The 24,763-nt window shown below is 51.5% G+C and overlaps 1 protein-coding gene across 1 annotated transcript in view; it reads left to right on the forward strand.

The window, feature by feature from the left end:
• Positions 1–24,763, forward strand: part of Cfap46 (cilia and flagella associated protein 46) — an 86,279-nt gene that overhangs the window by 46,890 nt on the left and 14,626 nt on the right. The window contains exons 26-47 of the mRNA XM_032892355.1: positions 1,034–1,172; positions 1,467–1,650; positions 3,584–3,755; positions 4,382–4,587; positions 5,110–5,262; positions 5,668–5,817; positions 8,089–8,237; positions 8,936–9,034; positions 11,277–11,409; positions 12,495–12,641; positions 13,633–13,833; positions 13,937–14,043; positions 14,752–14,928; positions 15,967–16,102; positions 18,382–18,570; positions 19,364–19,552; positions 20,981–21,115; positions 21,194–21,373; positions 22,210–22,380; positions 23,256–23,353; positions 23,853–23,929; positions 24,329–24,423. Coding sequence (XP_032748246.1) covers positions 1,034–1,172; positions 1,467–1,650; positions 3,584–3,755; positions 4,382–4,587; positions 5,110–5,262; positions 5,668–5,817; positions 8,089–8,237; positions 8,936–9,034; positions 11,277–11,409; positions 12,495–12,641; positions 13,633–13,833; positions 13,937–14,043; positions 14,752–14,928; positions 15,967–16,102; positions 18,382–18,570; positions 19,364–19,552; positions 20,981–21,115; positions 21,194–21,373; positions 22,210–22,380; positions 23,256–23,353; positions 23,853–23,929; positions 24,329–24,423 — 3,287 coding nt within the window. The remainder of the gene's footprint in view (positions 1–1,033; positions 1,173–1,466; positions 1,651–3,583; positions 3,756–4,381; positions 4,588–5,109; positions 5,263–5,667; positions 5,818–8,088; positions 8,238–8,935; positions 9,035–11,276; positions 11,410–12,494; positions 12,642–13,632; positions 13,834–13,936; positions 14,044–14,751; positions 14,929–15,966; positions 16,103–18,381; positions 18,571–19,363; positions 19,553–20,980; positions 21,116–21,193; positions 21,374–22,209; positions 22,381–23,255; positions 23,354–23,852; positions 23,930–24,328; positions 24,424–24,763) is intronic.

Raw genomic sequence — 24,763 nt, forward strand, 5'->3', positions numbered from 1 at the left:
CTCTCCCCAGGCCTGGATCCGAGCCTCTGTATGTGAGGACAGTAGGGTGCTGCTGGGTGGCCGGGAGGTTTGACAAGCAGGGTCTCTGCCCTAAGTCTCTTACCCACTGATTGGTGTGGTAACACCGTGATAGATCTGGTATAGACCAAAGAGGAACCAAGAATATAAGTGGAGGCTAGGCTAGTGAATTGTGGATGGATGCGCAGAGCAACTCCCTCCAGTGAGCTGACAGGTTCAGATAATAAACTCAAACTAAAGGAACTATGAGGTCCCTGAGTACCTGAGGTTGGCCAGTTTTTCAAGCCTATCTTGGATTAGAAGAAAGCTGGCAAGGCCTCATGGTGTCATCTCTCAGCCAACATGTGGCAAGAGCCATGGACATGTTCAGTCCTTGACCCAGCATCCCCTATGCTAGGACAGTGGGCATGAGAACAACAGCAAAAAGAAAAGCAGGACCCCTGCCAACCATGGCCAGCGAGACTCACCTCTGTGTTCAGTAGCAGGGTTGGCCCTGGAGATAGGTGGCAAGTTTAGTGGCAAGGCCTGCAGTCTTCCCTGAATGTTCCAGGGATGAGTAGAGGAAAGAGTGGGTTTCTTTTTCCTCGTGGTCATGTTTACTTTTAGATTAGAAGAAAACTAACAGGCTTTCTAAGAAGAGAGGGCTCACGGGAGATTGAAGACTCCAAAATCTTGGCACACTGACCCTCAGACCATGTGCTGGGCAACCGAAAGACTCCATGAGAGTTTTAGGAAGGTCCTCAAAGCCAGTGTACAGAGAGAGGTGGTGACCAGAAGGGACACTTGGAGCTGGTTCCCTCAGACAGAGGAGTGCCTAAGCCATGGTGGGCTATGGGCAGGAGCCACACTGTTCTACCACCAGTCCTACATGGCAACTTCCGGTGTCCGTGTATGAATGGAAGACTATGACATGGCTTGTGAGGAAGTAAGGGGTATGGAGTCAGAGGGCACCAAGTCAGTTGGCAGGGAGCTGGCTGCCCGGCCCCCTTGACACCCCATCTCTTCTTTGCCCTAGGGGCTGAGGATGACCTCACACTCCGTGCCGCGCTCTACACCCTGCTCTTCAACAGCCATGCTGACAAGAATGACTGGGAGATGGGCCTTAAGGTGCTGGATGAGGCCGTGCAAGTGCTGCCAAGGACAGCCCACCGCCTGTGAGTACCCCCGTCCTGAGCACCCTCAGATGCTCACCACACTGCCTCAGCTGCGCTTGCCCGCTGTCCCTTCCACTGAGGGACTTTACCTCCCCAGCAAGAAGCAGATAGACAGCACAAAACCCTAGCCAGGTCCCTATCTGCCCCCATCCCTGCAGACAGGAATGTAGGCGATGGCCGTTCTATACACCGTGTGTGTGTGTGTGTGTGTGTGTGTGTGTGTGTGTGTGTGTGTGTGTGTGATGTTTGGCGTTGCAGCTTCCCAGCGTTGACCCATCCTTTCCTGTTCCTCAGCTTGATTTTCAAACATATGGTCATCGTGAAGGCCAAACTTGGGCAGAACTTCACCATGGAAATCCAGAAGTTCAAGGATGAGAGGGAAGACTACTTGGCACACATGTGGTACCGCCTGGCCCAGAACTCGAGAAATGTCTGTGGAGTGTTAACCTGCTATCAAAATGCTATCCAGGCACTGCAGGTCTGTGCGGTGTCTGTGTTGGTGATGGTGGGTGGATTTGTGTCTTAGTTACAGAGATAATCGTATGAAAGGCTTAAGAGTCAGGGTCTTAGTGGGTCAGCTCAGAGGATGCCACTGTGTAATAAGCCCTGGTTGAGGCTGGAGACTCCCTACTGCTGATGCACCCTTTAGTCACCATTGGAGAGTGTGGGGAGTGCCTCAAGGTAAATGTCTCTGCTCTCTGGAGTCTGTGACTGCGGGAGCAAGCAGAAATCTGCATGCAGCAGGCTGGGACAGGTAGGTCTTGTTGTCCCCACTACCCAAAGGCCAAAACAGACATTCTATCCTGTGCACTTGGATAGGACAAGTTCTGGTTTCTGACTTGAGGATGGTGATTGTTGTGAGTGAGGACCATAGGAGGCTCCCTGAAGTCCTGAATGTGAGACCCATGGTGTCCTGGGCCTCTGAATTAAAAGGTCTGAACTGCGAGGAGACACCTTGGGAGGCTGATCTGTTTCACAAGCCCTAAGCTCATCCCTGCTGTGAGGTCCTAGATGTTGCAAGGACCAGAGCAGCCCACAGCAAAGGTGCAAGGCTCATCTCAAGCCACAGGCTGAGCTTCAGAGACCTGACACTAGAGCATGTGATTAAACAGGGGCCCTGGACTTTGCTCTTGCAGACCAACTAACTGGTCACCCTCAGTTCTCCTGCTGGGTTTTAGGGTCAGGCAGTAAGTCATGCCCTGCCTTGCAGGATGCCCTGCTCAGCATCCTTTTCCATAATGGAGATTTGGAGTCATGTTAGGAAACACAGGGGCCGGTGGAACACGTAGGATGCAAAGGGTGCAGAGGACCTGGGGGACCTTACCAAACTCTTGTTTTCCTGCCTTCGCTGAGGAAGCTGGAAGGGCAGCCCCCTGAGAAGCGGAGGCCACCAGGCTGTGCTAGAGGAAGGGCAGAGAACTCAACACATTCAGCAGCCTCCCGAGGAAACATGTCACTCGCTCTTCAGTGACCTCGAGACTCATCCTGGAACCTTGTTTTTATTGACTTATTATTTAAATGTACTTGTGTATGTGATCAGTGTGTGGTATGTAAATGTGTGTGTGTGTGTTCATGTATGTGGATATGAGCATGCATGTGCCAGCAGCCTGCCTGTGGAGGTCAGAGGACAACCTTATGTGTCAGTCCTCGTCTTGTACCTTGTTTGAAGTGGTCCACTGTGTATACCAGGGTCGCTGACCCCCAAGCTTCTGGGCACTCTCCTGTCTTAACCTCCCATCTTGCTGTAGGCATGTAGGTGTTATGGAGGTGAAAGGGCCCTGACTCTAGGTCCTGAAAAACGTGGGGGTGATGCCATGAGGCTAGGCCAAGCAAGAGGCCTGGGAAGGGAGCATGCAGCCTCTGGTCAGCATACTAAAGCTCCAGCTTGCCGAGGCCGCTCATCTTTGGGGCTGGCCTGCATTTTCCAATGGTCACAGGACAAGTGTATGCCGTGCCACATCTCTGACTGTCATTTCCCAGACATGCCGTCCCACAGGCCCACAGTGAGCCATAGAAGTTGTTGATAGTTTAGACATAAGCTGTGCATGCCTGGGGAGGGAGCTGTGGGGCCATTAACAAAGGGCTTAACCATGGAATCACCCATTCAAGGCTTCAGGTTGGCCAGACTGCCTTGCAGGGGGCCCCCGCTCAGCTTCCCTTTCATAAACTTAGCATTGTGCTAGGAAATGCAGGGGCCTGAGGGACAGGTAGGACGCACTTACAAAAGGTGCAGAGGACCGGGACCTTACCAGACTCCTGTTTTCCTGCCGTACTTCTGTCCACAGCTGGAGCCCTGAGGGAGCCCAACTAGACCATCACGTCTTGCTGCTATAGGCTTCCCCATGCTAATTCGTGGCATGTTGTCCTGTGTAGTGTCAAACTTCACAGTGCTTTTCTGTCTTGTCCAAAAGAAACCAGAGAACAACTGGCAGAAGGTAGACTACATCGTGGAGTTCAGCGAGTGGATGTATTATAAGCAGTTCCCTCTGGAAGATGTGTTTGACCACCTGGAGTGGGCAATCGAGATTCTACTATGCATGAAAGCCACGGAAGACACCCTTGAGTCAGACCCCAAGAAGGAAGGTGAGGGTGGCCATGCTGGCTTCCCCTGACCTACTATACTATACCGTAGGCCTACATGGTCCTACAGCAGGACATAGTAGGGCTGTTGCTGGGCCACCGATGTCCTCTGGCAGACATGCCTTCATTTTTGACTTACAGCAGTTAGCCAAAGGTAAGAAAAGGGACAGAGAAGGGACAGGAAAGGGACAGGAAATGGACAGTGAAAGCACTTGTATGTCTGCTCAGCACTTAACCCATGCAGGTGAACACAGCACATCAAGCTAGCTTGGAAGAAGGCAGAGCAGGCCAGCCTACGGCCTACCATTCTGATTGGTGTGAAGGCTTCAGGACCCCAGCTTGGCACTGAAGGGTACTAAGTCCAAGGCCATCAGCCATTTGCTTCTCAGAAAATGGGCCTCCTTGACTCCCAGACTTCGAGAGAGAAGTCTGGGACACAGGAAAGGCTGTGTGGAAGGTAGCCCTGCTACACAAACTCCAGCCCAGGGCAGGCAGCAGCACATCACTAGGTGCCTCACGATGGACAAGTGGCTAGACCAGCACTATAGGTCCGGAGGGGAGCTATCTCTGAGTCTGCAGGAGCCTAATTCAGTTCAGGGTCCCAGACTCACTCCCACCATCCTGTGCAGGGCAGGCCTCCCTTGCCCAGTCTCCCACAGACAGCGAAATGCCTTCAAATCTGGAGACAGTCCTCTTGAACCACTTTCGAAGTGTGCGGCAGCTGGAGTCCCTGGCCCGCGTGCACGTCCTGAGGGCTTTGATGGCGTCCCCGAGCACCTCTTCCCATGATGATGACTGTTTGGTGGCCTATGGCCTCTTCAAACACATCTTGCAGGTAAGGGAAGGCTGGAGATAGGGTGCTGGCCAGTGAAGATCTCTACCAACCCTGTCCTCCAACCCTTGGGGGAAGACCGTGAAGTGCTTGTTGCTGCCACCTCCTTTGGGACATTATAATAGCATTGTTTTGTTTTGTTTTGTTTTGTTTTGTTTTGTTTTGTTTTTCAAAAAAGTCAGAGCCTTACCAGGTCCTCTGTCAAAAGCCTTCGAGAAGCATGCAGACAGTTTTTCCTGCATCGTCCACCTCTTTCTCTATGCTGCAAGACCTGTTGGCATCTCTCTGCCACACTTGTGCCCTTGAGGCTCCTAGAAGAACGCTCCCTAAACCCACCTATCCACACACAGACCCGTAGAGAGTGACCAGGCTTGCTCCATGCTGTGGGAGCTCCCAGGTTTGACCCTGTCTGAGCAGCACCCTCAGACCTAAGAGCTATCTTCAATTAGGTGCAGAAAGTGGGGAATACAGACTCTATTTTTAATTCTCCCAATTTATAATTTCCTCTCCCTTGCCCTGGCCCAGATTTCCTTGACAGAAGGAACAAAACAAGTTGCAGAAAAGTATTTACAACTAGCTACTTCACAGTTGTTATTGGCCAAAAAGGAGAAAGAGAAGGAGAAGGAAAAAGAGAAGGAGAAGGAGAAGGAAAAGGAGAAGGTCAAGGACACGAAGCAGGTGAGAGGTCCTTGAGGTGTGTCCCTCGTGCCCCCCAGACGCCCACATCCCCCACCCTCCTCATACCCCCACACTCCCACACCCCCCACGCTCCCACACCCCCCGCGACCCCCACACTCCTCACGCCCCCCATGCCCCCCACTCTCCCCATGCTCCTCACTTGAGGCAGGAGGTGGAGACTAACAGTCATGGAACCTGAACCCCAGCTTTACCACATTCACATTGGGGGGGGGTGTTAGGATCTCCCTGTTCCTCTGTTTCCCCTTCTGTAAGGCATGCTATCCCCACCCTGGGGCCACAGCCTCCAGACTCTGTGGTAAAGGCTGCAGTCTCTCCTCTCCATATTGAGTCAGAAGTATCCATCTCAGGACTGCACGGTTTACTGCCCCCTCACACACCCTGCAGATTTCAACCCCAGCTTCCAACAAGCCACCTGATGATATCCCCATCAGCATAGGAGAGTGGGCCTCCTACTCCTGCTCTGAGGATCTGCTGAGTGTGTTCAAGCAGGACAAGAGTGACTACACTATTAACTCGACGAGCTTCCAGAAGCCCGTGAGTAGATCTGAGCAGCCAGCCGGGTCTCTGCCACAGGGCTGACAAGCTCAGTCTCCCTCCCTTAAAGCTACAGCTGATGTCTCCCTTGCAAATGTCACCAAAGAGGGACCCAGGAGAGAGAAGGGTAGGAGTGTCACACTGAGTGTGAAAAGAGAGCAGCTTCCCACCCTTAGCTCCCACAGCTACAAAGCCTCCCTCTTACCCACGCCCTTATTCTTCCAAATAGCTGCCAATATCTTTAGGAAGCCCGTCCCACTGCATCCATACCCAGGCACCCATGCTCACAGTCAGTCCTGCTTCTTCCTGCTAGCATAGCCCCGGTGAATAAGTCTTCACAAGCTAGGCAGACATGACCATAAGAATCACGGTATCAGTAGAGACTGGTTCCCTCTGGATGCTTCGTAATACCCCATCTCTACCGCCAAGACCACCCAGTCCTCTCTAGCAAGTCCAGGTCTTGTAGATACCTCCAAGATTATACACTCTGGCTATACCTTGGGCAGAGCCTCAATCTGGTCACAGAGCATAGTCCCTTTTGACACAAAGTCACACACGAAAGTTTCATGTATTAGGACCCTATGTCCTTGGGAACCCAAGGTTCTGCCCACATTTTTTCTGCTTGGTTGGGGCTCCATGATGTTGGAATTGTTTGGCATATTTCTCCTGGTAAGTGGGTTGATGGGGTTCGCCCATGTTGTTTGGGGACAGCTATGTTAGACCCTTTCAATGATGCAGTGATCAGGCCTTGGTGCCTGTGCTCACCTGCGAATGTACGTAGTTTTCCTGGTTCTTACAAAGGGACCATCCAGGAACATTGGTGTCCACATTTCTGGACCATGATGCAGGGAACATTCCAGTGATGATGAGTATTGCCAGTTGGCAAACCGTATCCCAGGGATGCTGTGTTGATTTCCATCCCAGTCCCCGGTGAGAGAGCTCCTGCTGTCCACATCCTTGCCATCCAGTGCCAGTAATGGCATCTCCCATATTGGATGGCTTGTTAGCATGTCGTCTGCCAGCACACCACCATAATGTAGCAATTTTTCTGTTTCCCTTATGGAATTGAAGAAAAACACAGGCCTGTTCTGTGAGGGACACTGCCACCTCTGTAAACAGCTGGTCACTCTATGAACCCTTTCCTCCCGTGATGGGGTTTTCTATGTAGAAATGTTAACCTTGGTGTTGTGGAAATTAGCAATCTTTTCCTCTGTGACTGGTGTATCCTTGTGCCCTTTCTAAAAAAACATTGTTTCCTTTTCCGCGATCTTAGCTAGTACTCTATAGTATTCCCACACAAGGTACAAATATTCTCCACCTGTACAGTCTAGCCAGATTTAGATCTAGTGTATCTCACATGACCCGTGTGTACAGGGGTTTGGAGCCAGCAAGCCTTGACACTAATCCTGGGCAAGTGTGCCCATGGGCCGGGCCATCATAGTCCTCCAGATCTTAGTGCTGTGTTTTTCTGTATCCTGCTTGCCATCCAAGTACCAGAAACTCACGATCAATACAGCTCGTCTAATGTCTTCAACATCCCATACCCAAGCCCAACACCACTGGAGGTATTGGCTGGGGTCTTTTTTTTTTTTCTAGACACCCAGTTGTGTGCATACACAAAGATCATCGGTTTGAATTAGAAAAATTAAACAGAACACGAACTTAATGAATTAATGGATGTGTGTCTTGTGTGGATCTTTAACCATCCTCTGGTGCTGACAACTGAAGCAAAACTTGTAATGATGGGTTAGGGAAGAGAGCGTTCCACGAACGTATTAAAGACCTGCTGAGTGCTGGGCACTGTAAGTGCTGGGCACTGCGCCAGGCAAAGCTGGGTGTATTGGTTAACTTTTCCTGCCACCGTGACCGAAATGTCCAATAAACGCAACTTAGAGGAGAAAGCATTTATTTTGGCTCTCAGTTTGGGGGTGTGGTCTATCCTGGTGGGGATGTAGCCCTTCACAGTCCATCGGCCTTCAGGAAGCCAAGAGCAATGAGCGGCCATACCATCCTGGTCTTCTCTTCATCATGCAGTTCAGGACCCCAGTCCACATTTAGTGTGGGTCTTCCCACCTCATTTGACCCAGTCAAGATAACCCTCTACAAAAGAAACCCAGAGTCTCCAAGCTAATCTAGATAATCTCCCACGGGCGGTGCCCAGAGACTTTCTAGGTCGTACCAAGTTGACAGTCACTATTAACCATCATCCCAGGGTACTAGTGTGTGCAAATCCTGCCCGTGACCGCGCCCATTTGCCATGTGTTTGCACAGACGCACACTTTGTACTACATAGACCATTTGGCCAAAGCCCTGCAGAAGATGTACCTTCACGAGCTCAGCATTCCGATCCTGCAGCTGGGCGTGCTCGTTGCAGAGGTTGTGGTGGAGAGCAAGAGCCTTGCGGATCTCTATCACCTGCGGTTGGTATACCTCCTTACCCCACAGTGGTGAGCGTAACAGTTATGTCTGAAACAGTATAAAACCAAACGGCACCTTAGATATTAATTCTGTACCCGATTGTGTAAATAGTAAATTCCTCAGACACCTAGACGTTGGAATGGTATCTCTATTGTAAGGTTTTACCTGATCCTTAGAGGATTCCTTGTTTTTAAGAAGATGAGCGCTGAGGTATTTAAGGACCAAGGGGCATTTTACTTCCCACCAAGGATCTAGGAGAAGGAGAAATGAAGGAGAGAGCGGTAAAGAGGGCAGGGTGACAGGGCTCTCTCTGGGGAGGAGAAACACATGAATAATGATTGAGTATGCTCGCATGACGATGCCCAAATGAAATGCTTTAAACAAAACCTCAGTTGGAGTTTCCTGCTGGAAGCTATGGCAGGGTTTGGCAGAGCCCAGCAGGGTGCCTGACTATTATCTCTGACGGTGCCCTAAAATGTACACATAGTGAATAAGTGGATGTCAGAGAAAATTATCACCTGAGGTCTTATAGAATCCCCGAGTAGATCTAGCTTTTATTAAAAAAAAAATACTGAACACTGAAGTGCACATTTTAGCTCAGCAGCTCTGACCAAGCACAACAAGCCCAGCACCACTTCCTTTGGACAGCATCCTCTGAGACAGGGCCCCTCCTTCCCCACCCCCACCCCCCACCCTCCAGACTTTTTCAGGTGTGCTCTGACCTGAGGTTGCACTACGCAGCGACTCATCATGAAGAGGTGGTTGGACAGGCTTACTTCGGGGACATGGAGCAGGCCAGGTGTGTACAGCGCTCACTCCGGGGTGTGGGACCCCCTCCTTCCGGCAAGGTACAATCCAGGGGGTTGTAAAGCACAGCTCTGAGGAAACCCTAGGTTGGCTGTGTCTCTCCTCTCAGTTCCAGGGCCATCGTGACTACTGGATCCTCGGTCTAGTGCCTGGAGGTGCCTGGGGGCAGTTTCTATCGAGCAATGCTTCAAAGGAGGAAAGAAGGGTAGATGGGTCAGGATGAGGGAAGGCTGTCCTTCCTCAGTCACAGCCTCCCCCATGGTGTGCCAGGGGTGACATGCTGAGGAGTGAGGCACATGTTTGGTTCTAGGTTCTTGGGTCACTCTGAAGTACTTGTGGTTGGCTGATAGTAGGCTGTCCAACAGTTAAATTAGCCAATCACGGTAGCAAGTCCACCTAAGAATACACTAGAATGCATACATAGTCCTATTTTTATTCATTTCTGCAATGTGGCTCCCCCACACACACATGTAAATTTTATGACCTTCGTGCAAACCTTAGAAAACAAGTAAGGAAGAGAATTAATGTCACTATGGGCCCCATTCCTTCACAGCAATCCCCTCTGGGGTTTTGCTGTTGAACACCTGGTCAATTATGAACATGTAAGTCTGCCGCACGTACTTGCTTCATTCTGCAGCCTTTGGCAACAAGTATCTGCCTACAAAAATTATTTTCATGCTATTAGCACAGCCATTTGTCTGTGCTTCCCTGGACTGGCTGTGAGAGCGTTTGCTAAGTCCTCCCTGCCCTCAGACGGGTTCCAGAAATGCAAGGCTGGGAGAGCCTCCCACCTCTCCCTGTTCTTTGGTTTACTCAGAATGCCTGCTGTGCAGTATGGGCAGCACTGCAGGTGGGTGGCTCTGCAGGTGGGTGACACTGCAGGTGGGTGGCTCTGCAGGTGGGTGACACTGCAGGTGGGTGGCTCTGCAGGTGGGTGACACTGCAGGTGGGTGACACTGCAGGTGGGTGGCTCTGCAGGTGGGTGGCTCTGCAGGTGGGTGACACTGCAGGTGGGTGGCTCTGCAGGGGGGTGAGACTGCAGGTGGGTGGCTGTGCAGGTGGGTGACCCTGCAGGTGGTTGGCCTGCAAGTGGGTGGCGCCTCAGGTGAGTGAGCCTTGAGGGGGGTTGCTCTGCAGGTTGGTGGCTCTGCAGGTGGGTGACACTGCAGGTGGGTGGCACTGCAGGGTGGGTGACACTGCAGGTGAGTGGCACTGCAGGTGGGTGGCTCTGCAGGTGGGTGACACTGCAGGTGGGTGACACTGCAGGTGGGTGGCTCTGCAGGTGGGTGACGCTGCAGGTGGGTGACACTGCAGGTGGGTGGCTCTGCAGGTGGGTGACACTGCAGGTGGGTGGCTCTGCAGGTGGGTGACACTGCAGGTGGGTGGCTCTGCAGATGGGCGGCACTGTAGGTAGGCAGCACTGCAGGTAGGTGGCCCTGCAGGTGGGGGCTCTGCAGGTGGGTGACACTGCAGGTGGGTGGCACTGCAGGTGGGTGACACTGCAGGTGAGTGGCACTGCAGGTGGGTGGCTCTGCAGGTGGGTGACACTGCAGGCAGGGGACTCTGCAGGTGGACTCCAGAGGAAGAAGGATGACTCAGACTGACAAGAAGGGTTTGTGCCAATGATGATACCAGGGCTGGGGATCCAGAGAGACTTCAGTTCCAAGTGCCTATAGTCAGAGAGTCCTGGGCAGTTGGTATGAGCAAGACCTAGGGTTCTGTGAAGTGTGAGCATTGGGGTAGAAATGTTGGATGCCCTGACGGCAAAAACCTTTGTGTGACCGAGAATGTGTCCAGACTGGGCTAAGTACTGTGGTGCACTGGCCCACCTCCCAGTGGACTACTCTGGATTCAGTATGGTGAGTGACTTGGGTCTGGGAGAGGGGGGAGGGGGGAGGGGGAGCCATGCCACTGCTCTATAGGGAACCCTGCATACTAAGCAGTTTTACCTTTCTGGAAAGCTGCCAGAGGCAGGTCTGCTCTACGTAAATAAGGCCCGAGAAGCTCATTAAACTACGTATCAGCTTGTCAGACAGTTGCAGAGAGAACAGGCTGCCAGGTTCGGTTCTGGGAACCAGACTGCTGCCCAGCTGTTTTGGTTTTTTGTAAACACGTGTGAATCACGGCTTCTCTTGGCTGGGTTAACTTGTATTCCTTTGACTGTAAGTGAGACTGACCATTGTTACCAACCACTGCAATTCTTCTGTTACATGATGCTATTTCACTCCAACCAGCTGCAGAAAAGAGATTGCATTTAAAAAAGAGAAGAACAAGGAACCCATGGTAGAAGATAGCCTGCCAGCCTTGCATGAGCAACTGGCTCCAGCCCAGTCTGCAGAGGTGAAGCCACTGATCTGGCAAGACAAGGTAAGTTGGCACTGCTCGGCAGCATCCGTATAGCCCAGAGGTGGCGAGGACTTAGCCTGGCATTGACTGCCACATTGACTGAAGGAATCCATGACCCAGAGGTGACACTGACCTAGCATGGCTCTGCAACAGCAGGATCTGAAACCCAGAAATGGCATTGACTTGGCTTTCATGTAGGATTGCCCCCAAAGAGTCAGCAAGCCACAGTGGATTTGTGAAGTGCTTATGCATACACTTAGGTATGGGAGACTCAGAGACCGGATTGTGTTGGTCCCACCCTAACCCCCTGGATTTCCTCAGGGAAGGCAATTGTATATGTGAAACAGATTACCTGGGGCCTGAGCAGCAACAGAGTCAGCTGGCTAGAGAGAGAATGTAGCTGGTGAGTGCTTACCAGTGCTTAGGGCTTGGGCACCGATTACTAAGAGGGGAGAGACTCTCTGTGGAGCGGAGTATATCTAAGAGGGTCTGGCTCCACTGGTGAAGCCCCTGCTGTCTCCTCACCAACTGGATGTCCCCTTCGGTCTGCGAACGGGGAGAGAGTAGCCATCCCAGAGAGCCTTGGTTCCTCAGAGCGCTTGCTCTGTTTGTGAGCCCATTAAAGTCAGCACTTGGAGTGTGTTGGAACATGCTCCACGTGGGGTTTGTTAATGGGACCTGAACTCTGAACAGTCAAGGATCAATCCTGCACTTTGCTCAGCTTCGAGGACCCAGTGACCCATCCACAATGGAGGTGGGGTAGGCTGCTGGGTACACTGGGAACGGAGAGAGAAGCACAAAGGCAGACCTGCCAGCCTCACAACCGCTTCCCAGCTCTGTTCACAGAGGGGATGCTGGCCTACCAAGCTGTGCAGCTCAATCAGTAATGGGGGAGTGAAAGGAGTAAATAAGGAGAGGCAAAGGTCCCAAAGGCTTAGGGTATGTCATAAGCTAGACAAGCAGAGGCTGAAGGCAAGCTGGGGACATCCCCGTGGCCAGGTACCCTGTGGGACACTGGCCTCACAGGATGACTCTGCTTCTAAGCTGGAGCGTGTCGCTGGACACACACTGGGCACAAAGCAGCTTAGGGTCATGGTGTCTCATAGATTTTGAAGATAAATGAAGAGACTGGCAAAGGCCTGGATGGGACATCCTACCCCCAGCTGTGGATACTCAAAGGTGAGGTCCTGCTAGACTTGGAGCTGCACCAGCCAGCCCGGCTGCTCCTGTCTGAGGCCCAATACGCTTTCCAGGTAAGAAGTCTCACCTATTTCCACCGAAGCCATCTTGACCTGGGCCTGAACTCTTCAGATATATCTTTATTCCTCATCTGAGGACTTCAGGGGCATCTGTGGCTTCTCAAAGTTTCCACTGAGCTCCCCCAAAAGACTCGAGTTAGCATCCCTCCACAGAGCACTGCTCAAAGCCCGGCTCTCTAGAGGCTTGAGAGCATTAGCTACTCTTCTCTGAGTGGCTGCCTACTAGAGAAATTTGCACCCAGACCTGGGACCCCAGTGCCCACTCCCTCTCTATGTTGTCCCTTTGTGTCTCAACCCTAGAAGTTCACCTGGCAGGACTATGTCCCCAGTGGACATCTGACCTTGGACAGTGTGGATGGAAGAAGTTATTTGTGTTGTCTGCTTTAATGCCGTTCTTCCAAGTTCCAATCTCTTAGCTCCACCAAACCCCTGCAGACAGACTTAGAATTTCCTTCAGTGGGTCGATGAGGCCACGACCCTGGCACAAAGGGCCTGTGGCTTGTTTTGAGCCATTCATAGAAAAGATGAGAATCCAGCAATGGTGGGAAAAATCAGTGACACCAGTAAGCTATGAGCCCAGGCTCATACTCTTCAGTGAGAGTAGAGACTCAGGTACCAGAGAGGGACAGGTACGTAAGTGGTAGGGTTGGCACAGCAGGTGCTGGGGTACAGCCGTGTAGGTGTCAGGGATGAGAAAAAGGTGCAGGGGCCAGAGGTGGGACATGTGTATCGAAGAGGGAAGAGAAGTGCAGGTTTCAAAGAAGAGACAGGGAAGACAGCAGGGAAGGAAAAGATGTGGAGGAATAGGGAGGGAACAAGTATGTAGGTAAAGTGAGCAGAGAGAAATCCTGCACAGGCTGACTCCTGTGACTCCCAGGGCATGCTTCCCACTCCTGAGGACTCCACTCCCATGTGGTAGCCATACCGACCCGAATGGAGCTAACCACCCATCTATCCATCATGTATCATGCATCCTGCTTTCTAGGAGCTAGGTGATACCTGTGCAGAAGCACAGTGCCTGCTGCTTCTAGCAGAGCTGGCCAACAAGGAGAAGAACCATGGGCAGGCCATGCTCTTGATTGAGAGGGCCCAGCAGCTGGGCGGAGCCGAGGAGTTCTGGTACAATTTAACCCTGACACTGGCTGAAGCGATCTTAGCCTCCGAAGATGAGGGAAAAGAAATTTCAGTGAGTTGGGGGTAGCCAGTAGACAACATGGGGTGCATGTCAAGGGGAAGGGGTATGTGCTGAGGTCTGACCAGTGACATGGTTATGTGATCACCACACCCAGGTTTGCGGCCTATTTCAGAAACTCATAGAGACTTTCAGGACCCTCCAGAGCGAAAGGCCGAACAGAGTCTCCATACTGGAATTCTTCATCATGGAGCTAGAGGCCAGGTAATGTGCCAGGGGTGCCAAACCTGTGACCACTTCTACCATGCATTCTCTCTCATGCTTCACATGTCAGGCCCAGGAAGGCTTGGAGCCAGCAGGACCATGAGTTCATTCCCTGCCCTGTGTGTCTCACATGTCTGTGTGTCTACGTAGGTCCCTCTGGGAACCAGCCCTTCCTTCCACAGTATGCCTCAGAGGAGCTGAGGGCTTCCTTCCAGCCAGCCCACACTTCCACAGTGTCTTTCTGTTGGCTCCTAGAGCCTCTGAGCTTTGCCCCCTTGTGTAGGGCTGCCAGGGAACCCTACACACATCACTCACAGACTTCAAGTCCCCTTTCCAGAGATCGTCTGAGCTCACTGAGCACAGATGCAGAGATCCTTGCCTTGCTCCCACTTCTGGATCCTCTCTGAAAAGTACTGTGAGCACCGTGTCTCATCAGCTGGTCCTGACTCGAGTCTCATTTCAGCAATGGTTTTCCATGGGCAAACATGATACCTGGGTGGGGCTGTTAGATTGCAATTTTATTGATCCAGCGCCGTGGCTGAATTATGTCCATCTTGGGCGGTGGGCATTGGTACTTGAGATTCAGAGTCCCCGGGCGGACTCTGGGCAGAAGCAGGGGTGGGGGTGGGGGTCACTGTGGTATTGGGCTTTTGAATCTGGTGGGCAAAGCTTCAAGCCCACAATCCTGAGGACACACTTGTCTAGCAGATGTGTGAAACTTCAAAGTCGATTTGCCTGCAACACGATTGGCAAAGAACTTAAGAAGTACCCACTTCTGCTGAAAGAACTAGAAGATCACTTGTTGGAAGTTGAACAAAACTTTGTCTCTGGTGGCTACCACAAAAATTATGTTGACTTAAAGCTAGAACATGCAAGGATAAAGAGGTAAGGGTGCCACCACACACTCCACCCATGCCACTGAAGCTGCCTGAGGGGACGCCTTCTGAGTAGGGTTCACTTTTGAGCTCTTCCAGATAGCCTCTGCTCTTCCTCAGCCTCGGATATGGCTCAGCTCAACTCCCTTCCCAGTTCTCCCCCTGCTAACCCATCCCTGCAGTCCTGCAGGGTCCCCGGCACCTGTTCCTGCTGCTACTACAGCTATGCACCCCAGTGAGCATGCAGCTGTCCTCCCACTCCAACCCTCAGTGCTCCTCACAGTGCCTCTGCCTGCCCCAGACACCCACAAGCCTTTACACATGATGCCTTTAGAGCGATGATCAGCCAACACCCAAGTCACACACCCATTACCGAGGGTTGCTGTAGCAACCACTGTGGGACACCAAGATGGCAGGAACACTGAGGCACTGCCTCATCAGACACCTTCCAGACAGAGATTCCTTAAAAAGGAAACTTCACAGTGTACACGCGGTGCCATTCTAACTGTTCTGTATCTTGTTCTGAAGTGTGTTTGGGGGGCTGGGGAGGTGGCCCAGTAGGTAAGCCACTTGCTTGCCAGTACAAGGACTTGGGTTCAATCCCCAAAACCCATGTAAAGAAGCCAGGTAAGGTGGGTTACATTTATAATGCTGGCACTGGGGACCCAGAGACAGGTGGATCTTTGAGGAGCGCTGGTTACACAGTGTAGCCGAGATGATAGGTTCGAGGCCAATGAGAGATCCTGTCTCCAAAGAAGGGTGGGCAACATCTGAGGAACAGTGCCCTGGTTGACCTTTGACCTCCACATGTATGTATGTGTACCTGTGCATATACATGAATAACTCTACAAGCACACTGAAAATGAATGAAATGTATTAAGAATGCTTTCACGTGTAAAACGTTTAACTGCAAACATTTAAGTACTATATAATGTGTAGCATAACTATGTGGAAGCTATACCTATTAATCAGTATACCATGTACTAGTACAATATATTGTTGAGCTCTTGCACCTTTGGTCTAAACTCTACTTTCACATTGTACAAAGGTTATGTGCTCAAAATGAAAAAGACGAGGAACAAAAGACTGCCTACTATCTGGAGATGTACTCATTGTCCCAGAAAGCTATATCAGAAGAAGAGGAGCTGTTTCACAGAGTCCAGGGGATGCTGTCCCTTCAAGATGTAAGTATGGGCCTGCACACCCTAGTCCTTCTGTGCACAGGACAGCACTGCCTGACAGATCTGACTTTAAAACAAAACCAGCCAGGCACAGTGTGGCACACCTGTAATCCAGGCACGTGGGAAGCTGAGGCAGGAGTATGCAGAGTTCCAGACCAGCCTGGGCTGCCCAGTGAGACCCAATCCTATAAAACTACACACGTGTGATGCATGCATGCACACACACATGCACACGAATACATACACACCTAAGCCATGATACTACCACAGGCTTTTTAATAGACGTCAACAATATTATTTTAAAATATGGAAGGTCTAAAATAGCCAAGACAATTTTGCAAAAGAAGACTAAAATTAGAAGCCCAGTGGTACTCGACTTTAAATCCTGTTAAAGAGTTATAGCAATCAGTGTGTGGTTAGTTGGAAAGTGGATAGACAGACCAATGGGACAAACCTAAGAATCCAGAAATAAAGAGACACACAGAGTCCTCAACAGAGGCACAACTCTACAGACAAAGGACAGACTTTAGATGGTGTTAGAACAACAGGAGAACATATGTCCAAAAACCTGATCTTCTGCTCACACCTCCGACTAAGAAAACAATGCATAGGAATCCAAAGGCCCAAGGCTGTACTAGAACACGTAGGAAAGTCCCTAAGTGATGACATACTTGGCAAAGGACTGTACCTCACATATGACCCAATAAAAGGGTAGCTTGATAAGTAGGTCTTTAAAACATACTCTCCAGCGGAAGGTGGAAACACACAGGCCAGGAGTAAACATTTACGAATTGTACTCCTTGATAGCAGCGATGTATCAGGAATGCACCCAGAGCTCTCAAAACTTCGGGATAAAATGTTAAGAATGAGCAAGTAATGTGGAGAGATGTTTTCTCGAATGTGTGGAAAACCAGAAAAGACAAACATCATATGGATAAGCTGTCACCAAACGGTGATAAAGCAGTCACACACCATATGCCACCATTTATACAAAACTGGCTTACCGCACCGCAAAGTGGCCAGTTGTCACTTGGGAGACAGGAAGGATGTCTTGAGCATGCTATGCCAGAAACAGGGACAAACACACTTGTGTCTTTTTTTTTTTTTTTTTTACAAAGTGTGAGGATTTATTGAATAAAAACAAGTTAACAAGGTTTAAGAGTTTTAATGACAGCAATTTGCCAGATTATCCCGCTTACTTTAGTAATCTGGCCAAGGCATATGCAGGTTCTTGTTCTGCAATCTTAATTACTAATATTAGCTCTCGGGTCACACAGCACACAGTAAATACATCTGAATGCACACATGTGTGGGTTACAGAATGAATACAAGTTAAAGAGGCTACAGTGGGTTTCTTGAGGTTTCAGAGGCGGGCTGAGAGAAATGTCTATATTGATAAGGAAACAGAGAAGCTGTGTCTGTAGACATGGGGCTGAGGAAGTCATAGTTGAGAGCGAAGCTGCAGTCAGCTGCAGAGATAAGAGGGCAGAATCAGGTCAGAGCAGGGACAGCAGGTTCAGGTCTTAATGGGCAAGCAGGCTGACAAGCAGAGACAGCCGTTGAATCACCTATGTCAGCAGCGGGGGACTGAACAGAGCAGAAGCCCCAAGAACAGTCTGAGATTCTTCACCTGTGAGTCCTCGATGCTCACACACCTGGTATGAGATGATAAACTGGCGGGAACCAGGCTATCACGGTGCTGGGTGCCACTCACTTTATGGGGGCCAGTGAGGGCATCATGCCCTTTCCTTGGTCTAATGCCCTGATAAGTTCTTGGGCCTGGTTTCCCTAATATGAAATACACCTATGTGCCACCCCCCCCATGATCTCAGTTCACCCCAGTAATTGTTCAGAATGGCCCCTTTCTCCCAGGAATGATTCATTTATCGGTCTATCAGGCATGGGTAGTAGCAGACAGATGATTTGTAGGTCCAGGCAGGAGCCCAATTATCCACTACCATTCAAAGCTGCTTGTGAAGCAGAGCCTCTCGGGACAAAGGCCCAGCCTGAAAAGCCACTGTTCTATACCACGTGGACTAACTTAGAGCAGGGAACAGCCTGCTGTCAACACGGGCTCAAGAGAGGAAACAGGGAAATCCAGAGTGTGAAGACCACGTTCCTTTTCTCGCACTGACATTTGGCCTCTGTCTATTGCTGTGTGAAAATGTATCCATCATTCACTTCGTGCTGTTGTATGTCAGCTGGGCCTTGTCAAAGTGCCTGCCAATGGTCGGTCTCCTCGGGAAGAGTGCCTTGCTTTATCCGCCTCCCAACTACCTCAGTTACAGAACATCAACTCCCCGCTGATGAGGAGGCTGGCCCGCCTCAAGCTCAGCCTGGTAGAAACGTGCCTGGAGTTGCTGCAGATCGTGTGCAAGGAGACTCTGGAGCTGCAGATGGAGCAGAACTCCTTTGAGAAGCTCCTTGCAGACTTCCTTCAGAACACCAGTGACTACTCATCCATCGGCTTGGTAATAGCAGACAGCTTAGTTCTTCCCGGGGGCCTGCCAGTCACACTAAGAGCAGGGTGCCAACCTAAGGGGCCCCACCACATGCCACGGCAGCTCTTGACCACTCCCACACCTCAGTGCACATAGGTATGGTCTGATCCTTAAGAAGACTTAACTAATAATAAAGGGCCTTCCCTTGTTAGCTTAAAGCTCCCATTCCCAGGCTTTGGGGTTACCACTCAATTCATGATAAAGGGCTGATAATGGTCAATTGCATTCTCTTAGGAAAAAAGTAAACCATGCAGCCTAGCACATCCCTCCCCATCCCCCCACCCCACTGCACCCCATTTCTTCCAAGAGCTGCAAACAGAACAAATTGAGTAACTGAATGTTGGTTTGTAAGACCTCCCCCCATCCTTCCTTCCTTCCTTCTTTTTTCTTCCTTCTTTTGGCAGTCCTAGGATAGAACCCTAGACAAGTGCTCCACCAGTTAGCTGTAGCCCCAGCACTTTCCCGTTCTCTTAAGCACTGTGAAACAAGTGGAGGTGAACATAAGCGAACCCTACCGTTAACCTCTACCTATCAGCAAGCCCTCCTTCACAGGTAGAAGGTAGTAGATGCTGTCTTATGAACCCTCCAATGTCTAAGTCCTAGACACACCCCCTCATGCTACCACACAGGACTGCACAGAGAAAGCACATAAGTCAAAGTACCCAGATGTTCCCTGCTAGGGTGTTATCGGAGATCTCTGGATGACTGGGCAGAGGTCACATGAGAGCCACTGCTGGTGACACACCCCCTTGTCTTCCCAAAGCAATGGTTCTTCCTGAAGCGGACCCTGCCTCACCTGGTGCTAGCACAGCTGGAGAGTCTGCATCCACTCTGTGTGGGCTGCATGGACATCCGTGCCCAGCTGCTGATCCTGGCTGGGAAGGCGCTCCACGTGCTGTCCGTGCAGACAGATCCTGTGTACCCTTCCTTCTGCTGGGAGGAGGAACTCTTGGTAGGTGGCCCTTCCTTCACCTGCTGTCTGCTCCCTTCCACCTCAGCCAGAGAACTGGGATGTAAGAGGTGTTGCACCGATGCAATAGGGAGGGTCTGTCCCTGGCACCTCTCTGTCTTGGTCACTTGCATCTGGACACGCACAGGTCCCTGGGGGCCTCAGAAAGCTTGCACACTGCCTGAAGTACAGCTATGGCCTGTGGGTTGGCCTCCATGTTAGGATGCACCAGGATGGGTGTGGTCTGCCTCTGTGACCCTCTGACATACCACACAGCCTGGGAAATCTCCAAGAAGGGAAATCAACACCTTCTCCTCTGCTCCTCCCTGGCCCACCCTCCTCTAGGGCTGGGGTTCTCCGATAGAAGCAGCGCTCCAACTCAGATCCTTAACAACAGCTCCCGCAAGCCCATCTGTCCCTGAGTCCCCATCCTAAGAGCCTAAACAGAGGCACTTCTGTCCCAAGAAGGTGCTAGCTTCAGTAACAAGCTGGCAGGCAAGCTCCTGTAGGAGCCCTCACACCCGACTGTAGCAAGCCAGGCCCAGGACTCAAAACCCAGGGAAGCTCCTGGCCAGCTGGCCCTGAAGCTCTAGGCTCAGTTCGTAGGCTGCTGCAAACAGCAGGAGATCAGGAAGGCCCATGCTGGGTGAGCAGGTGTTTGTAGCATCTGCACAGGTAACAGAGTCAGGGACTTTCAATCCAGAAGCACGAACCACCTCCTCTGCATGTCCTCAGTTAGGTTCTTCAGCTGTAAGACAGCAAGGAACGGCTGCCTCTAAAGACGCAGTGGTCTCTGTGTGGAGTTCAGGAGGCTCCAGGAAACAAACTGGCTTCCCCCCAGGCCCTGCCGCTCCTACCTGCCTCTGTGTTTGTTCCTGTTCCTTGTCCTCGAGTGCAGCTTCCTGACACCAAAACTCTCCATCTCTCTTCCAAGCTTCCTTCTTGTTTTCCAGACAGGATCTTTCCTCTTGGCCCATTGAGTTTGCTTATGGGTTTCCCAAACACCGCTGTAAGATGTCTTCCCTGGTTGACTTGACAGCTCTAAGGATTCAGTCTGACTTTGAGGGTGCTGTCTTGTCACAGACATCTTCTGTTCCCGAGTGCTAGACTGCTCTCACAGATCATCTCTGTCCTCGGGGATCTGTTAAGGCTGCTGGTGGACAGGAACTGACAGACCTGGGCAAAATGTGAGAGGTGGCTTCCCCAGATGTCAACTAGTCCAGGGTGCCCAGGCCATCTGTGTAAAGCTGGTTTTTCTCCCACTCTATGTGCAGGCCATTGACCTTTGGTGTATGATCAATATTCCACGATCACTTACAACTTGAAGGGCCCACTGATCCTTACCATCTTTCCCTCTCCTGGCATCTGTGCTTTCCCTGCCAACCAAGCAGGAATCCACAAACGCCCTCTAGCATGTGGTGTGCCCTGTAGGTAGGTGCTAAGCAGAACAGCCCGAAATCGCTGGAAGTGGACACAGAGGACAAGAATGTAGAGACCTCCTCCAGGAACTCAATGGTCTTCAAGGAAGCCCCCAAGGAGCAAAACCGGAAGGCTGAGGGTCTGAGGGTATGCAGCGTTCCCTACCTGTCCCCTGGTGCCCTCTGCCTGGAGATCCCACTTAACTTAAGATTGCACTACCCACAGAAGAGCGTGATGCTGGCCCAGAGGTTCCTGGCTCAGACATCGGAGGTATTGCTACAATGTATACAGACTGCCCTGAGCAGCAACCTTCTGGACATCGTGGCCACCGCCAGCATAGAGATGGTGGAATGCATTGGTGTCCTGGATCCCATAACCACCTGCCATTTCCTAACACTGTCGCAGGTATAGACCTCCTCTGCCCATCTCCAAAAGTGCCCTTGACTGTCATCCCAGGGGTGGGAGTGCCTTAGTACCAGCCAGCCATGTTGCTCTCCATTAGACAAGACAGGGATGGCCCTGTGGTTGAAAGAAGAAATCCTCCCTGTTCTCTGAGCCTCAGGCCAAGCTAGTCCTGAAGTAATGGAAGCTGTTCTTGTAGTTCAGTGAACACGTGCTGTGCTCACCACCACCTCCCACCACCACATCATGACAGGCATTGCACACACGCGCACACACACACACACACGCACACACACACACACCTGCACACACACACGCACACACACACGCACACACACACACACACGCACACACACATGCACACGCACACACACACACACACACACACACACACACACACATGCACACACACACATACACACACGCACACACACACACACACACAGACACACACACACAGACACACACACACGCACACACACACATGCACACACACACACACGCCACACACACACACACCACACACACACAAGACACACACACATGCACACACACATGCACAACACATGCACACACACACACACACACACACACACACACACACACACACACGCACGCACACACACACACACACACACACACACACACACACACACACACACACAGTCTCCATGGTGGGACATACTGAGACTCCAAGCAAAGAGCTGGCATAGTCCTGATCCCTGGTTTGACAGAAGTTCAGCAGAAGGTCGCTCGCACAGACTCCTAGATGCCCAGTTACGTCTCGGTTGCCTTCTGCTGCCCTTCCACACCTCACACACCACCCTTCTCTGCTTCAGAGCTGTTCAACCTCAGAGATGGCACGGAAGATTCTGCTCACGGCCACGAGCAACACCAGTAGCTCACAGCTGGCCGCCCTACTGCAGCTCCACCAGCGTCTGAGGCAGCAGGACAAGATGTCCACTAGCCTGTTTGCCAGCATAGAGCAGAAACTGACCACCACTTTCAGGGTAATGGGCAAGGAAGCCTGCACACACACTCCTGTGGCCTGTGGGCCTCTGTGCTTGCTCACTGAGCGCTAACAGGACAGCTTCTAAGTGATACGCTCTGCCTCCTCTCGCTGTGTGGTTCTGGAGGACAACTCTGTCTCTCTGAGTCTCATGTGCCGTGGGTACAGGCACGAGAGAAGCTGAAATGGTGAAGCTTCCCACATAGCAGAGGTGGCCAGCGGCTAGGCAGAAAAGCAAGCCACCACCAATAGAAGTCTGTTCACAACCCCTACATGGTAACAACATGGCCTGTCTCCTCACCAGCCACATGAGTATGGCCATGGCGAAGAGTCCACTTGGTGCTTCCCGTAAGGTTTATGTGGTTCTCTATTTCTTACTCTTTGTCAAAAATTTTCTAAGCATCATTTCATTTTTGCAAACCCAAAGCTCTATCTTGAAGCCACGAGCACTAGCAGCTCACACAGGAGATCCCGGGGTACTCGCCAGGGCCCTTGCTGGCTGCCTGCTGTGGGTGGTGGGGACCCTGAGGTGTGCAGTCTTCAGGATTACTCAGTTTATCCATATACAAGGCTCACAGGATGCAGGAGAACTGGGGACCTGGTAGGCTGACTCCAAGCTAGGTCTGCAGCCTGCAGCCCAGAGCTAAGTGGAAGCCCTTAGCTGGGCTAGAGGAGGCAGTAAGGACCCTGGAGAGATGCCGTTTAGGGTTTCTGAGGACTGCATCAGCACATAGGCAGAGCGGGACAATTTAGAGGAGCTGGTGAATTCCTCATGCCTCTGCTGCCCCCTTGTGGTGGTGATGCATTCCACAGCCCAAACACCTTGGGGAGAGCAGTGGCCCTGTGTTCTGAGAGACTCCCCTGTGTCACACACAGGCATGGCAGAGCCTCTGTGTCACAGATCAGCATTTCAACATCCTGAATGAGATCCCACCCATGTTCCAGATCCTCTTTCTGCAGCATTCACAAGACAGGTGAGGCGCTCCTACCATTCATTGTCAATCTCCACCCCACTGAGAAAGCCTGGCATGGAGGCATAGCAAGCTTGCCACACCTCAGCCCCTAGCCTGAGGCAGACCGGTCCACCTGGGAAGCAAACTGGGTAGACTCAGTCAGCCCACTTGACAGGCATGAGCACTCGTTCAATCCAGAGACATAAGAAGCCCTCTTCTGACCCTCTGGGAAAAGACCAGGACGGATTTCCATGATGGGGGATGTACTGGGACAAAGGCACTCTGTGATCCACACCCACACAGGATTTCTCCGTTAGATCTGGATAGGCCTGCATGGCTGGACCTTTCCCAATTTCACTCTTACTTGAGTTATACAGACTGATTCCTGGGCTTCTATCTGCCAAAATTAACATTTAAAGGCACCTATTTGGGTGCCAGGCAGACTGGCTCGCTGGCTGGCTATGGGCTTTGCTGGTTACCTCCCCTGGGAATGGGCCTGTGACCTGCGCTCTGCCTGCAGGTCATATCTGTATGGTGCTGCCTTTGAGAGACCAAGGACTATGCCTACACTCAAGGGGAAACCAGTAGTAGTGGGAGGTAAGCAGGGCCCCTCCAGATGGGTTGCACTGGGTAGGAAAAATCCTTGCCACACAGCAGGACCTCTCACTTCCAGATGCAGAGGGGAGGGAAGGTTGACCTCAGGACACAAGAGAAGCTAGAGGCCCCACATTCTTCTAAGGGAGCCAGAGGATCCATGCCTCCCTAGAACTCCCTCTGTCAATCACCACTGTGTTTTGCCTCTGCCTGAACTTTCTGGGTACCACCTCTCACGCTGCCCAGAGAGGAATGAGGAACTCCACGTGCCCAGAAGACTTCTCACCACATGTCTCACCTCTGAGATGGCAAGGTTAAATAGCCTCACAAGGATCTCCACCTGTTCATACACCTCAGAGCTCTGCTCTGAGCCCCGTAAAGACCACAGGTGTATATCTACAGGTCATTGCAAGGTGACTCGGGTGGCCACAAGTCCAACTGCCATCTCTGACCTGTTGACCAAAGTCCAGTTGTTCCGGAGGCATGCACAGGTCCAGGTACACAGCAAAATTATGAACTTTTACCCAAGCACTTGAGACCCGAGGCTCTAAGCCATACTGTAGACTGCAGCTCATCCCAGGGAAAATCAAGACTCCAAGGTTGGGTTGGACCAGGGTACTTGAGGCCCAGACCTCAAGAGGATGAAGGGGAAGCCCTGTGAAAGGTGGGGGCTCTCCTGAGTCCTTGAGTTGACTGTAACCCCAGTGGGGGAGGGGGGCGTCTGGCTATCTCTTCTCTACAGAGCATAGCGTTACCTGTCCTAGGCCTGTCCCTATCCACAGGACAATCCACAGTGACATCAGAGGACAGGGACAGGGCTGAGATGTCAGAATAGCC

This window comes from Rattus rattus, chromosome 2, assembly GCF_011064425.1.
Source record: "Rattus rattus isolate New Zealand chromosome 2, Rrattus_CSIRO_v1, whole genome shotgun sequence".
Lineage (NCBI taxonomy): Eukaryota > Metazoa > Chordata > Mammalia > Rodentia > Muridae > Rattus > Rattus rattus.